The sequence below is a fragment of the Pogoniulus pusillus genome, chromosome 12 (genome assembly GCF_015220805.1).
Source record: "Pogoniulus pusillus isolate bPogPus1 chromosome 12, bPogPus1.pri, whole genome shotgun sequence".
Taxonomy (NCBI): Eukaryota; Metazoa; Chordata; class Aves; order Piciformes; family Lybiidae; genus Pogoniulus; species Pogoniulus pusillus.
Genome location: NC_087275.1, coordinates 19,292,631 through 19,306,792, shown reverse-complemented (window position 1 = coordinate 19,306,792; position 14,162 = coordinate 19,292,631). Strand labels below are relative to the sequence as shown.

Here is a 14,162-nt window from a genome sequence, read left to right as displayed (position 1 = left end):
TACTCAGAAGGTGTAGTAATACAGTGTATTATCACCTTAGTTTAATAGGCATCTCACTGACAGAGCATTTCATCTGTGTCACTGGAGAAAGCAAGCAGTGCAGCTGTTCACACACTATCAGCATTTGAGAGCCTTCTCAAGAATATTGAGAGTAGTCTTAGACTAAGCATAAAAATGGTGGGGCTTTAAAAAATAATACAGCTAACTTGAGGGGCAGCTGACACTGACACACTCGACCCTAGACATACAAACCACGTTGATTGCAACTCCGATGTCCACTCACGTATTATCGGCACATCACCATTTGTGTGGCTAGCCCAAGATTAAGTAGGATCATTCAGAAATCTATCACTAACTTGAATGATCTTTGGATCAGTCATAAAGCACAGCTGGTCCTCTAAATCCTAGCCTGTCACAAAACATGTTTAGAAGTATTCCAGAGCAGCTATTCCTTCAAGTGAGAAGGTATTTCATATTAATCTATTGAAGAACTTATTAACACAAACACTATGCCTGCTTCTTCTCTTAGGCACATAAAATTATGCTGCTCATCTTTGTTAAAGGATGCTTTAGAAAACATGATAACCACTGTGGTAACAAGGACAGAAAAGATGATGTGAACTAACTGACCCTTTCTGAAGTATCAAAAATACATTTTGATTTTCTGTAATGTCATTGAGTTTTACAGCCACATAGCACTCTTGAAGGATAAAAACTGTTGTACAGTATGTAGTAAACAAAGTGTGATGATCTCTGCCTGCCTCCCACTGTAATATAACCGAACAGCATTTTGGGCTTTGACTTTTCCACTAAGACACGCAGAAGTTTCCATGTGCAATCCAGACAGCTAAATACTCTATTGTGCTGGATCTGGAAATACAGGGATGGACACAACAACTGGCTGCATACAATGGCACCTAACTCAATTAGTCTGAACATGGCTGACTGCAAGGAAGGGTAGGCACCTACATAGGGAGCTGGTCCCCAGCCTGCTTTCCAGCCAGTTTGATGCCGATTTGCTATTTCCTTCCGAAACAGAGCATTTTTGTAAGTAAGAGGATATTTAAATAAATCTGTAAAGACTGCTTTCATGTGTGCTGCAGACCTGAGAATCATCTTCTTTGTATCTCTATGTATGATGCTCTTATCAGAGTTTCTCTACTGCTGGTGCAACGTGAGATAAAATGAGGATGGAAAAGGGGAGAAAAAAAATCTTCTGAGGCAGGAGTATGAGACATGCATCAGCTTCATATCAATCTTTGCAGTGCCACAATGAGGTAAAAGACTCTAGAAAGCTTGCTGCTTACTGACTCCTTTGTTGTGGTTTTGTGCTTTGTCAATTGCTTTGTTTATAAATTATCACATTTTAGGAAAAGAAATTACAATTATTTAAGACAGGATTAGGAGGAAGCTGTCATGTGTCATCATCAATATTTCTTCCATATCTGACTTATTATTCCAGATTCATACTACTGAAAATCAATGTCATAAGCCATCCATTGTATTTGACAGTCTAATGAGAGGAAAGCAGAAGCAGTACAGCAGGGTTATTTGTATTACCAAGCACAGCCAGATTGTCATGCAGTGAAGATGCTGAGAAACGTCTCTGCAGTAGATGCTAAAACACTTGTATATGTCTCTGTCAAATTCAGAAGGAGACTCTAAAAGGGAGACAATATAAACACACTTCCACTCTTCACATGGATTTTTTTTTCCTAAAAGCTTTCTCACTTATTTCCATTTTCTGGACTGAAGCAATCACTACCAACACAGACAATGGAGCAGCCACTCAGTGTAAACTATATTTGCTTGCTACTAATAGCACTTACACTAATCTGCCCAGCACTATGCAGTGCACATATTATTTTCAACATTTACAAAGTTGTCATGAAGTAGAAACTGTAACAGCCTCTGCTGACAGCTGTGAATGAATGAGATCTAAAACATTCTTACTGTGCTTCACAGACATGCTAACAGAACCCTGCACGATGGCGCAGATAATGTATGGAGATGGAAGATGGAAAAACGCAGTTTTCTTTATCTCATTGATTCTCCACATAACTTTTATAATGATTATTTTGTATGTAATACCTGCAGTCCTTTAAGCCTTTCATGGCTTTGTGGATGTTAATTAAATCAATTCTCACAAGACTCTTGCGAGGCAGCCAAGTAATTTTTATTTCCCTTGGCAGAGGATGGCACAGCTAAAGCAGGAAGTTTAAATCACTTGCTCCTTATCACGAAGAGACTCAGTGTCAAAGACATTTATAGCAAGTGTGCCTCTCCCCTGGGTATCTCTTCATCTGAAGCTTCCAGAGCACTTAGCAAAGGTTCCTTTTTCAATCTGCTTTCACAGAAGATGAAAAACAGAGACATTTACAACAGTGTTCGATTCAAATTTGCTACCCACAAGAGTTGGACCAGAAAGCAGATTCTCGTGCTCCAGGGCAGTTCTTCAGCCAGGTCACCACAACAGAGCAGAATTCTCCCATTACTCCAGCTCAACACTCTTGATTATTTTCTGTTGTTGAACCATCCACATTAAAGATGGCAACATTCGATCCAGTGTGGGCTCAGGATAAGACTACTGTAATGCTTTCAGGCATAGAAGACATTGCTAAAAGATTTAGCTTTCTGTTAAAAGAATGGGGGAGGGGGGGGAAATCAATCAACCAAAATAAAAACCCCAAACAAATATTTTTTTCTTTTGTCAGAAATAAACTATTTGACAACTGGATTGTATGCTAGCTGACAATTATACATTGACAAAACACAGTGGATGGAAAACAATGGGTAGACGTGCTAAAGGGACCTTGTGAAGTCCTATGTGAGACTTTTAAGTAACTTCCTGTAAAGAGAAGCAGCAAACTTCTTGCTGTTAGCCTCTGTGTACCCAGAGAAGGTGGAACAGATCCATACACTGGCCCCTCTTGGTGACCAGTACAAACCCTGTTTGCTCAAGGTTTGATGCAGTCAGGCAAGTGAGCACATATATATCATTAGGAAACATTGCACTATTTAAAATCTGAGGAAAATACACTTTTGTGTCAACAGCAACAAAAAAAGTCATCAGCTCTAGGCAGGGTAACAAAACTGCTGTAAAAGAAGAGAAATGAAAAGCAGTTTTCAGTGTTTACTGAACCTACCACTTTTTTCCCCCCCTTTAAGAACACTTTGGTGCACCACCATCCCAGAAGGCAAAGCACATCCTGGGCTGTATCAAAAGATGGGTTGCCAGTGCATCCAGAGAGGCGATTCTGCCACTTTGCTCTGGTAAAACCTCACCAGAAGTACTGTGTCCAGCTCTGGAATCCTCAATATAGGAAGGACATGGACCTGATAGAGCAAGTCTAGAGGAGGGCCATGAAAATGATCAGGGCATTGGAACACCTCTGCTACAATGACAGGCTGAGGGAGCTGGAGTTGTTCAGCCTGGAGAAGAGAAGCCTCCAGGGAAACCTAATAATGATTTTCCAGCACCTGAAAGGGGCCTACAAGAGAGCTGGAGAGAGATTGTTTACAAAGGCCTGTAGTGATAGGGTGAGGGAAAATGGCTTCAAATTAGAGAAGAGCAGATTTAGATTGGATGTTAGGAACAAGTTCTTCACTACGAAGGTGGTGGAGCACTGTAACAGGCTGCTCAGGGAGGTGGTTGGGGCCTCATCCCTGGAGTCAGTTAAGATGAGGCTCAACAGGGATCTTGACAGCCTGTTCTAGTTGAGGATACCGCTGCTGACTACAGAGCATGTAGGGGTGAACTAGATGACCTTCAATGGTCCCTTCCAACCCAGACCACTCTGTGATTCTATGATTTATGATCTAATGCAATACGTATTGCTGCCCCTTACTTGACATGCTGAGTCACTGTCTATCTTCATCTTTATTAAGTGAAATAAAAGGCCCCCAAGAAAGGACAGCACTGCATACCTTTGTGCCTGGAGGAGGAGCAAGACCCAGGAATGAATAAATAACATTTTCTTCTTTAGCCGAGAAAAAGGACTCAAAATCCTAAAAAGGAACAAAAAAAAAAAAACAAACCACCCAACTTAGATCTGTTAACAGAACTAAAACAAAAAAATACAGGAGGAAGAAACTAACCCAGGAATATCTTTCTCCTATTGATGAGAATGGCTATGCATTTGTACAAGCACCTTCATTATCTAAGTTGCAGAAAGAAAACTCAGATAAAGAGAGTTTCACACCAGTTGGCAAAATGAACAAATGGGCAAATCTCTCTAGAGACTCACACTTTAATTATATCACATCTATTGCAGAATCAGATACAATTAAGCATCTCATTTTAATATACTTCAGCCACACAAAACAAAGTCATTCCTATTTAAATGACAAAATAAACCTTGCTATGGGTAACACAAATAGGCACAAAATAGGCACTCAAAACCCTGGACAGCTTTATGGCAAATAAAAGTCAACAGTCAACATAATAGCACAACTGAAATGATAAAGAGGAAATTGTTTACTGTAAATAAAGGACACTCTGGTTAGAAAATGCATTTGTTGTTCTTCAGACAAACTTAGCAAAGGATGCTGTTGTTCCCACTAACATGTCTAGCAGCCAAAATCCCCTGTCCACATGTAAACAGAAGTTCATGAAGCCCTCAATTATGAGCCCCTTTATATGTTGCATCTCTTCCTTGATGTCCTGAAGAGTCATGGGCCCATTGAGCTAAAAATAGTTCACCTTTCTGTTCCAAGTCTAAGCCTGTTTGGAATAGTTTAGCAGCCTGATCAACTTGCTGGTTGGTTGGATGTTCCTCAGCAGACAAACTTTTAGGTGCATGAAGTGGAAAGCTGTTGTGTGGAGTCCCACGTGATGAGTCACAGAAGTGGTTGAGAAAGAGGTGTTCAGTACACCTGCAGTCAGCTGCCCCAGGGGTGGAAAGACAGCCCTGCTATTTGCCAAGGATTGATCCAAACTGTCCTGGGAGAGGGTGAAGCTCCAGAACACCTGTAGTACATTGTATGGGGTATCAGAACAGAAGTTTTTGGGAAAGGTGAGAAAATAATCAAAACTATTGTAGATCCAGATGTGAATTGCCTCAGGAAGTGACAGCACCGAGCGGCACACTTTAATCCAGTCCAGAGAGCAGCAGCAGCAGCATTTCCTGGCAAAGGACCAACTCCTGGCAGGATCAGTGGTACTCCCCTGAGGCCATAGCATTTACTTGGAGGAGTGTGGGGCTCTACATGACCTACTTTTACAACTATTTTCTCAGCTGAGTAGCAATGTCTTGCCACAAGCTAGCAGCCCAAATAGGTTTGCCTCTGCTCTACACCATTTCCACTCTTTTAACCACTTCCACAAAGCATTTTGCTGCCATCCACAAGTCAGTACCCAGATACAGTATTAACTGCTTGTCTTGTTCAGCAATGCTTAAAGTCAGATGGGTGGCTTTTACCTCTGCAAATTAACTTGTTTCACCTTACTGATGAGTTTGCTTTTAAAGGACCTGTGCCTGGTGAGTTAGCTTGATTGCTGTGCATGTTTCACCATCATAGATCACCTGCTGTGGTGGAAAGGCCAAATTATACCTCGAATACATATCCAAGACATATCTCAAACACCCACCTGAATACTCACCTTGCCCACCCCTCCCCCTTCTTCCCAGGTGGAAAAAGGCGGGAAAGCAGACAAAAGCCTTGGCACCTCTCACCCTACCCACGACACCATATTTGGCCTTGTTTTGCAACCTGCTTTGTCTTTAGTAAACACAGGCCACAGATCTAAGCAGGTACATCTTCCTTTATTGGTGAAATAGCTTAGGACTGCTGTGTTCTTGTCTGTTGCTATTGGTCAAAGACACTCATCAAAACGCTTTAAAACCTAGCAAACTCGTTTGGCTGTTGTTGCTGCTGCAGCCTTTGTTTTTTCCACTACCCACCTGCCCTTGCACCGTGTAGCTGGGGACTTGCCTCCCCCAGCAAGGGAAGACCTGACCCTGCCTGCCTTCCGCACTGAGCCGAAGAACGAAACGGCTTGCCCTGGGCTGGGATACAGCTGCCCGCCTGGGCTCAGCCGACCCCGAGTCCGTTTGAGTCTGGTCGCGTCTAGGCAGCAGCACAGGTGACAGCCTAGCGAGGAATTGCGACATCGGGAGCCGCCGGCCCCCAGCTCCAGCCCGCGGACCGACTGCTTTGCTATACACAGCACCCGCTTGGACTGCTCCAGCCCGCAGACCTGCATCCTGCTTCGCCCAGGTGGCTGGTTACTCCGCTGGCTTCCTGAGAGCCACGGAGGATTTGCCTCACGGCTGTGGACCTTCTCAGACAATGTGCTCCACCTGAGCTACACAAAGCCCTGCTGCATCATCACCACGTGGAAGGCTGGGACTATATTCTTCATTGTTTAGGCTTTGACATATACTTTTGGATTACAGATACTGAGACTAACCAGTGAATAAACTAACTCTTTTCTGAAGCTTGTGAAAGTTGATGTGTGACATTTAGGCAGCAGTTTGTGCTGCAAGGCTCTCCAGGTGTTGAAGTTTCCTAAAACCTTTCCTAAATCATTTACATTTAATCTGACTGCATATATACATTCTGCAAAATTAGTTTTACCAACTGCTTAATAGAATCTCTGTGTGTTAGTTGTAAATAAATTTGGGGGAGTTTTCTTTATGTATTTAATAAACTATTTGATAATTTTTATATTGGCCTCGTTACAATTCACTTCTAACCCAGATTCAAACCACTCCTTGACACCTGCTCAATGCCATCCATAGTTAAATCATTACATTCAATGTCTGTTTTCTCTTAGGTGCTAACTTGACGGAAAAGATGAGGGGTGGGTCCTATCCTACCAGCTGGAATCTGCATGGTCTTTAGTGTATTTCTCTTTGCAATGGTCCTGTCAGCTAAGGAAGCTCAATTTGTAACTGAGAAGTCCATCTCACACAGGTAAAAAAATCAACATCTCAAATCTCATCAGAAACTCTGTTGTTGTGACTGGCCTACAATCAATCACGCAGTAGGTCTCTGTAGGACAGGGGGCTGATTGCATATCTGCAGAGTCCTAGACAACTGCCCTAATCACATTATTATTCTCTCTCACCACAGATAACTCCAGAAATAGAAGCCTGTAAATAACAAGGTGCTGACTCATCTCTGAGACTAGTTTGTAAAGCTGGGTTAGGACCTGAGCTGTTCTATTAGGCTGGTTTAGTATTTCCAGAGAATAAATTACTGGCCAAGGGTAATCTTAGGGAAAGGCTGGAATGCATGGTTTAGAAGACACCTTAATGTCAACAATGCTGGATTCAAAGACATTTTAGTCCAGTTTGGAAGAGGTAACCCAACTTAAGTCATAGAATCAAGCAGGTTGGAAGAGACCTCCAAGATCATCCAGTCCAACCTAGCACCCAGCCCTGCCAAATCAACTTAGACCATGGCACTAAGTGCCTCATCCAGGCTTTTCCTGAACACCTCCAGGGACAGTGACTCTACCACCTCCCTGGGCAGCCTATTCCAATGCCAATCACTCTAAGAGCTTCCTCCCAATATTCAGCCAATATTCAGCCACAGGCACAACTTGAAACTGTGTCCCCTTGTTCTGCTGCTGGTTGCCTGGGAGGAGACCGACCCCTACCTGGCTACAGCCTCCCTTCAGGTAGTTGCAGATGAGTCCTATTAGAACAATTCTGACTTTTGAATACTGCATATTCTTCTGCCCATCCTGCCTAGCATTAAACCAACAATTAAAAGGCAGTACCTAAGCCCACATTAAATAACTAACCATTAACAGACCATTTCACTGACCTAAGGGACAGATTAGCTTTCACACAGACCTAGTACACACAGAGGGAATTGTCCAGTCTGGGAGAAGACCCAGAGTACACTTTGCTCTGACCAGGCAGAATACCTGCTGCTGCTGCTCCAGAGCACTCAATTTTCACATTCTTTCTTCTCTCTTTTAATGTTGCTGTGGCACCCAGGTCTGCAGTAAGTATTTAAGAAAGCCAGCATCTGAAGTCTAACCCATAAACTTAGAAACAAACAAAAATACAAACACTTCTCTGCAAATCAAAGGGCTGGAATTTAACATGGGCCTCTGAGAGGCCCTGTAAACTCAGGGAACTTGCATGCTCTTGCATACACACTCAAAAAAACAGCCTAAGCACACCGTGGCATGCATTAGTAGCTGTGAAACAAAAAGACTACAACAAGGAAGGGCCATGAAGTGGCAAGGTATTTTATATGTTGTGTTAGCTACTCCCCAGAGGAAAAGCAGCAGACAGCAAGTGTAGTAGAAATTCCTTATGAGGTGAGGCTGAGGGAGCTGGGGCTCTTTAGCTTGGAGAGGAAGAGACTGAGCGGTGACCTCATCAATGTTTATAAATACATAAAGGGTGAGTGCCAAGAGGATGGAACCAAGCTCTTCTCTGTGATGCCTAGTGAGAGGACAAGGGGCAATGGATGGAAGTCGAGGCATAGCAAGGTCCATGTAAACATGAGGAAAACTTTTTTCACTGTGAGGGTGACAGAACACTGCAACAGGCTGCCGTGAGGGGTTGTGGAGTCTCCCTCTCTGGAGATATTCAAGACCTGCCTGGATGTGTTGCTGTGTGATCTGGAATAGATAGTCCTGCCATGCACAGGGATTGGACTGGATGATCTTTTGAGGTCTCTTCTAGTCCCTAACATTCTATGAAATCTCCAGCAACATGTAGACAACCACACCCAAGAGCACAAGTATGACATGTGAGCAATCAGATGAACTAGCAGAAGATAAGATGGTAGGTTATATCAGGTACTCCTTGCCAGTGGTAGTGTACAGTGGAATCCCACAGTAAATGTGGCATAAATGGAAGAACATCTACACTGAGAAACAAGCTTATTATGTATTTAGCACAGGGTAAAAGTCATGGTGACTACAGTGATCAAGGCATAGTTTTGTGTAGCGTATTTGCACTGTTATTTTCTTAATGAAGACTTGTTCACATCTCCATTCACTGAGAAAAATGAACAGTAACAACTTATTTCAGGTAAGCAATAATTTCATATCTGTATGAGAAGTAGTAAATAGTCTAGGCAGAGAGTAGTGGTGTCATTTGTCTTTGAAAATCACAGTGAAACGTTTTCCTTTTTAAAAATCACCTCCATGAGTTTCTCACACATACACTTCATGCTGTAATCCTTTCTGTGACTATGGGAATGCTGGACAGTTAAACAGCAAATTTCAATTGGACACCAGTGAAAGGTTCTTCCCTACATGAGTGGCATGGCACCAGGTCACAGCACACAGAGAGGGCATGGAAACACCATTTTTGGAGACTTAATGGCCAAAGTCCCAAGCAATATAAATTATCCTTTATGTTACCCCTGACTTGAGCAGCAGGCTGCACTACAGGCCTCCAGAGGTCCCTATGATTTCTGTATATTTGGCTTTAGCAGTTGTCTGAAGTTCCAAATGCAAATCTTATTCTTTAAAAAACAAAATGTACATGCTTATTTTGTTTACAGAGAACAGCAGATATTTCTGCTCGCAGAGAAAACCAGAAGTTTACATTCCATTTCGTTTCCAGTTTTCCAGGGGGTTTTGTCAAGCAAAAGTAAAGACAAGAGTGCTCAATATGTTTGGAAAGTGACACAGATGCAGACACCTGTCTAGACATGAGCAAAGAATCAGCCTAAGAAAAAGATCAAATACAAGCGTAATTGCCAATGCTGATGGATTAGAATGATGCTTTAAATTGGTGCTATACCCAGGCATACAAAATTAATCTATTTCTAATCATTATCTTCAAGTGGCAATACCACAAAATCTGAAAGGAAAATAATATCCAAGCCATTTGTAAGACAGGTTTAAGCTCCTCTAACCTCTAATCTCTGAGCAGCAGAAATGCTGCTCACAGTTGGTGTATTTTCATAAGTGCATCTGTACTGTAAAATGGAGGTTTCTTACAAGTTAGGAAATGAAGCAGCTCTTTAGGGTCAGCTAGAAGATGCAGATACTTTCATGTATTAGCAGGAACGAGGATTAGCATCACGATTTTACTTGCTTATTATGTTTGTCTATTCCTGCACAAAAAGGAAGCCGGTCACCAGTACCCCCTCTTTCTTTAGCCTTATCCCTAAAATGTCACTGAACTGCAGAAGAGTGGATTAGAGAAGATCTCAAAGGACCATTTCTCCAAGGCAGGAGCACCTACATTATTCAAACAGGTGCTGTTCCAATCCATGACCTTTAATGAGCTAATGAGACAGTCTCCTGAAAACCACATGTATTTTCCTGTTGTCTGACTTAAATGTCTTTGCTGCATTTGTTGCTTATTACATTTTGTCCTACATCCAGTGGGTGCAGAACAGAATATATTTTACAAAAATCTTAGAACCACAAGGTAATTCAGGAGGGAAGAGACCTCAGAAGACCTATCCCAACTTCCTGCTCAAAGCAGGGCCAGTACTGAAATCAGACCTATGATAAATTCCTTTTTGTTGCAGCCCTGAAAATATTTGAAGGTTGACATGTCTCTCTCCAAATCCTCCTTTCTTGAGGTGAGGAAGGAAATAGTTTACCTTGGATTATCATCTCCCAAGGCCTGTGCTCTGAGGCCAGCATGCTCCTAAAATGTATATATATGTATGAATGGAAGCCAGGCACATGGGACAGTTGATGGGAAGTAAAGGGGAAAAAAGTGATCTCAGAAAGGAGAGCAAACAGAAATTAAATGGAACAAAGTGACCTGAAACTAAAGGACTATCTGGGAATGAGGAAAGAAAAAAAATAGTAGGAAAGAGAAAGCAAAAATAGTTTCACTGAAAAAAAGGTATAAAGAGCTTAACTTGTTTAGTATAGCAAAATGAGAATTAATGGAGCATCTGATTTCTATTTACAAATACATAGCACTAAAGCAGTTTAAGCTACAGGGTGCTTTTTAGCATGCTAGGAAAAGGGCATAACCTGGCTGCATATGCCCAGGTTACAAATTCAAAGCTTTTTAGATGCCTCAAGACTGATACCCTTTGAAGACTTCACTAACAAGAGCAATGTATTTTAAAAGGACTTTTGTGAATTCAGGATACTGGACTGGAGTCCATGACTCAGACAAACCTTCACATTTCTCAGCCCTATTATTAATAAAGCTGCCAAGGACAAAGCAAGTGGGACACAGGGGAAGAGTTAAGATATATCATGTAAGCTTCAAACAGTGTGAAACAGTTTTGAACTTCAAAATAAGAAGTCTGTTAGACCTCCTGCACAGGTTATGCAGGGAAATAGAATTTAAATCCTCAGCTTTAGACTGTAGATGTATTGCAAAAGAGCATGTGGCACAGAGGAATTTTGCACCAGTCTGCCAGCCCCTGGCCATGTCCTCAACCAGCCCACATAATCCTACTTTACAATCACTGTGTAGCTCCCTTAAGTCACCTTCCTCTAAAGAGAAGGCTAATGTAGTGATGTGGATCTCACTGCCTAATTTATCTGGAAATCATGATGCTATAAATGAATCTTTGCTATGCACTCACTGCATAGCTTTGAGAGCAGAGTAGATTAGAATTCTGGAGACTTTTAGGTTAACTGTAAATTTGATTTAGTTTTTAAATTGGTAGTTGCAACTGCTTTCTGTACCTCTTTCCACATGGAGGGGTCTTTGGAAAGGACTCTTCCTTAAATTTATTCCAAGACATAAATAATTTGGTTTCCTGAAATAGAGTCAGACAAGGAGTAAAACCATATATTTATCATTTATGTGCAAGGCTGACCAGGTGCAACACTAACACAATTACTCTTTTAATTCCCTATGTCAGCTCTCCAGGGAATATCAGAAATATTTATTGCAGCACTGTCACAAAATCCAGAGTAAGATACATCAAATTGTACATTTTTATCGGTGCAGACTGGACATTGAAATGCACATGAACTCCAACCTACCAAGTTCTCTTTCCAGTTTCCTATGAGAAAATAAGGAAACTATTACAGTCCATTATTCATACTAGCAACTTTTGCCCTAAGAGCACTGGAGTTAATTCTGAAAACTTAGTGGCATGTAAATCCCTTCTCTCTCAAAACAACCTTTGCAGAAGTTCACACTGGATTTGTGGCGTAACTTAAAACTGGGCTCGCTATGTGATCTGCGTTTCAGAGTGCTTTGCAAGTTTGTTTCACCTATCAGTATCAGAGTACTTTCCAGGCTCTGTGCTTCCCATCCAGACTATGAGAAGGCAAAAAAAAAACCCACCAACTTGTCTCTTTGTATTTACTATCTTAATATTGGTGCTGGTACAGTATTATCAATGGAACAAACAAACTCAAGAGAAATAACCTGTTATATGGACATCAGTAAATATAAAAGTTTCTGATGAGCGTTGCCATTTTTGCTAGCATTAGACATTTACTGAATAAGCAACATAATTTCAATAATTCAAATAACATACTGGAACTACTCCTGTCAACTACAATTCCTATTTATTTGTATAATATAATGAAAAAGAAAGATTCCTGTTCACAGGCCCTGGTGCCTCAGACATCTACTAGACTTCCTAGCAGCCCAGATCAGTCTGTCAAACAAATAAACAAAATATCAAAAATCACTATGCAACATTACTTGAAAGTTCAAGAAGCAAAGTACAACAGATATAGAGATAGCAGATCAGCCTTGCTATGACCCCCGCTAATCTGCATGGCTCAATATTGTTAAATTGCAGGACTGAGCAGTAATCCCTCAAAGTTCAGCTGAGATATTGTGTGAAGAAACTATTGTGTCACCTAGACAGCACTGTCTCTTGCCTAAAGAGTGCCAGCAGAGAGCCACCAGTAGGACAACTTGAGAGTGAGGTAGTAGAATGTGAGAGGAAACTACAGAGCTCATCACAGGCAGCCAGTTCCATGCCTTGCGGTGAGCCTTGTGTCCTGCATGGGCTCTAAGTCTGCAGGAGACAACATATACAGTCCTTTAAGCAAAGTTTCTCTAGTCAGTGTTCCCTCCATGTGCATTTTTCTTAAAAATGAATGATCTTTTGTTTAATCCCTTTTCTGAGCCTGAGAAATGCTTTCTCAGAGTTGCTCTTTCAATATGACTCTCAACTTGTTTTAAGGAGGTTGTCTGATGCTTCTTATAAAGGAGTCACTTTCTGTGAAACAATTTTCTCTGAAGGTATTTAAATTTCCAAACAGCCTCTTACCCCACAATATCGCTCCTCATTGAAGATCTGTGGAGGGAGAGGAATTCCATTTTGAGGCTTTTTTTCACCTGGGACATTCTCTCTCATCCATTTCCTGTTGTCTTCATCACCGGCTATGTCCATTTGTTGAAAGTCAATCTTGTTGGCTTCTAAAAAGCCCACTACTTCTTGCTGCTTCTTTTTGATCTGTTTAACAAGACAACAAACAAAATTCCTTCTTTAAAAAAACAGTTTGTGTTTTTTCCTGAGAGCAACTGCTATTACAAGCAGAACTAATACAAGTATGTCAAGTTAGATACACTACTCCAGCAGCCACCAAACATTTTGAAGCTGAGATCCAACACTGCTTCTAGCACCCAGTGCACTGCCATTACTTCCCCCCCTCAGTTTCTTTCTTTCCTCCCTGGAAGTAGTGATGTTTCCACTGAAGAAAAAAGGCTCAGTAGGGAGCCTCCTTCTCTGTTTCTAGATGTGTGAGTGTGGTATCCAGATACCTGAACTAATCCTGCCTGAAGTCAGCACAAATCTCAGAATGCATCTATTCTCCTCTCCTTCTCAACATGTAGCAGTCTCCTTTTTCCCACTCATTACATATGACATTTAGCTTTCCATAAGCCACATGTTTCTCTCTGTCCCTTGGCATAATTAAATGAGTGAAAGCACAATGAAAATCCAGTACAGCCTAACTCCTGCATTTGACTATATCCCACATTGCACAGTGATGTTCCAATCCAACGAGAACCATATTACATACAAATAAAAGCATGTTATACACAAACTTCTATGCCACCTAAAATTCAATCATGGACCTTATTCCCCTTGCTTCTAGTTCTGTGTAGGTCCAGAATGCAGGCATCAGGCTTGTAACCAACTTACCTCTGTTTCCAAGATGCACTAACCACTATAGAATCATAGAACTGTTTTGGTTAGAAAAGATCATCCAGTCCAACCACCAACCTAACACCACCATGGCCATTAAACCATGTCCCAAAGTGCCATGTCCACGTTTCTTGGAACAC

General features: G+C 41.6%; 1 protein-coding gene across 1 annotated transcript in view; it reads right to left on the bottom strand.

Annotated features, from left to right (window-relative positions):
- Positions 1–14,162, bottom strand: part of SH3BGR (SH3 domain binding glutamate rich protein) — a 28,942-nt gene that overhangs the window by 8,693 nt on the left and 6,087 nt on the right. Inside the window, exons 2-3 of the mRNA XM_064152552.1 lie at positions 13,144–13,329; positions 3,928–4,008 (exon numbers count right to left, since the gene is read on the bottom strand). Of these exons, the coding sequence (XP_064008622.1) occupies positions 3,928–4,008; positions 13,144–13,266 (204 nt within the window). The 5' untranslated portion in view covers positions 13,267–13,329. The remainder of the gene's footprint in view (positions 1–3,927; positions 4,009–13,143; positions 13,330–14,162) is intronic.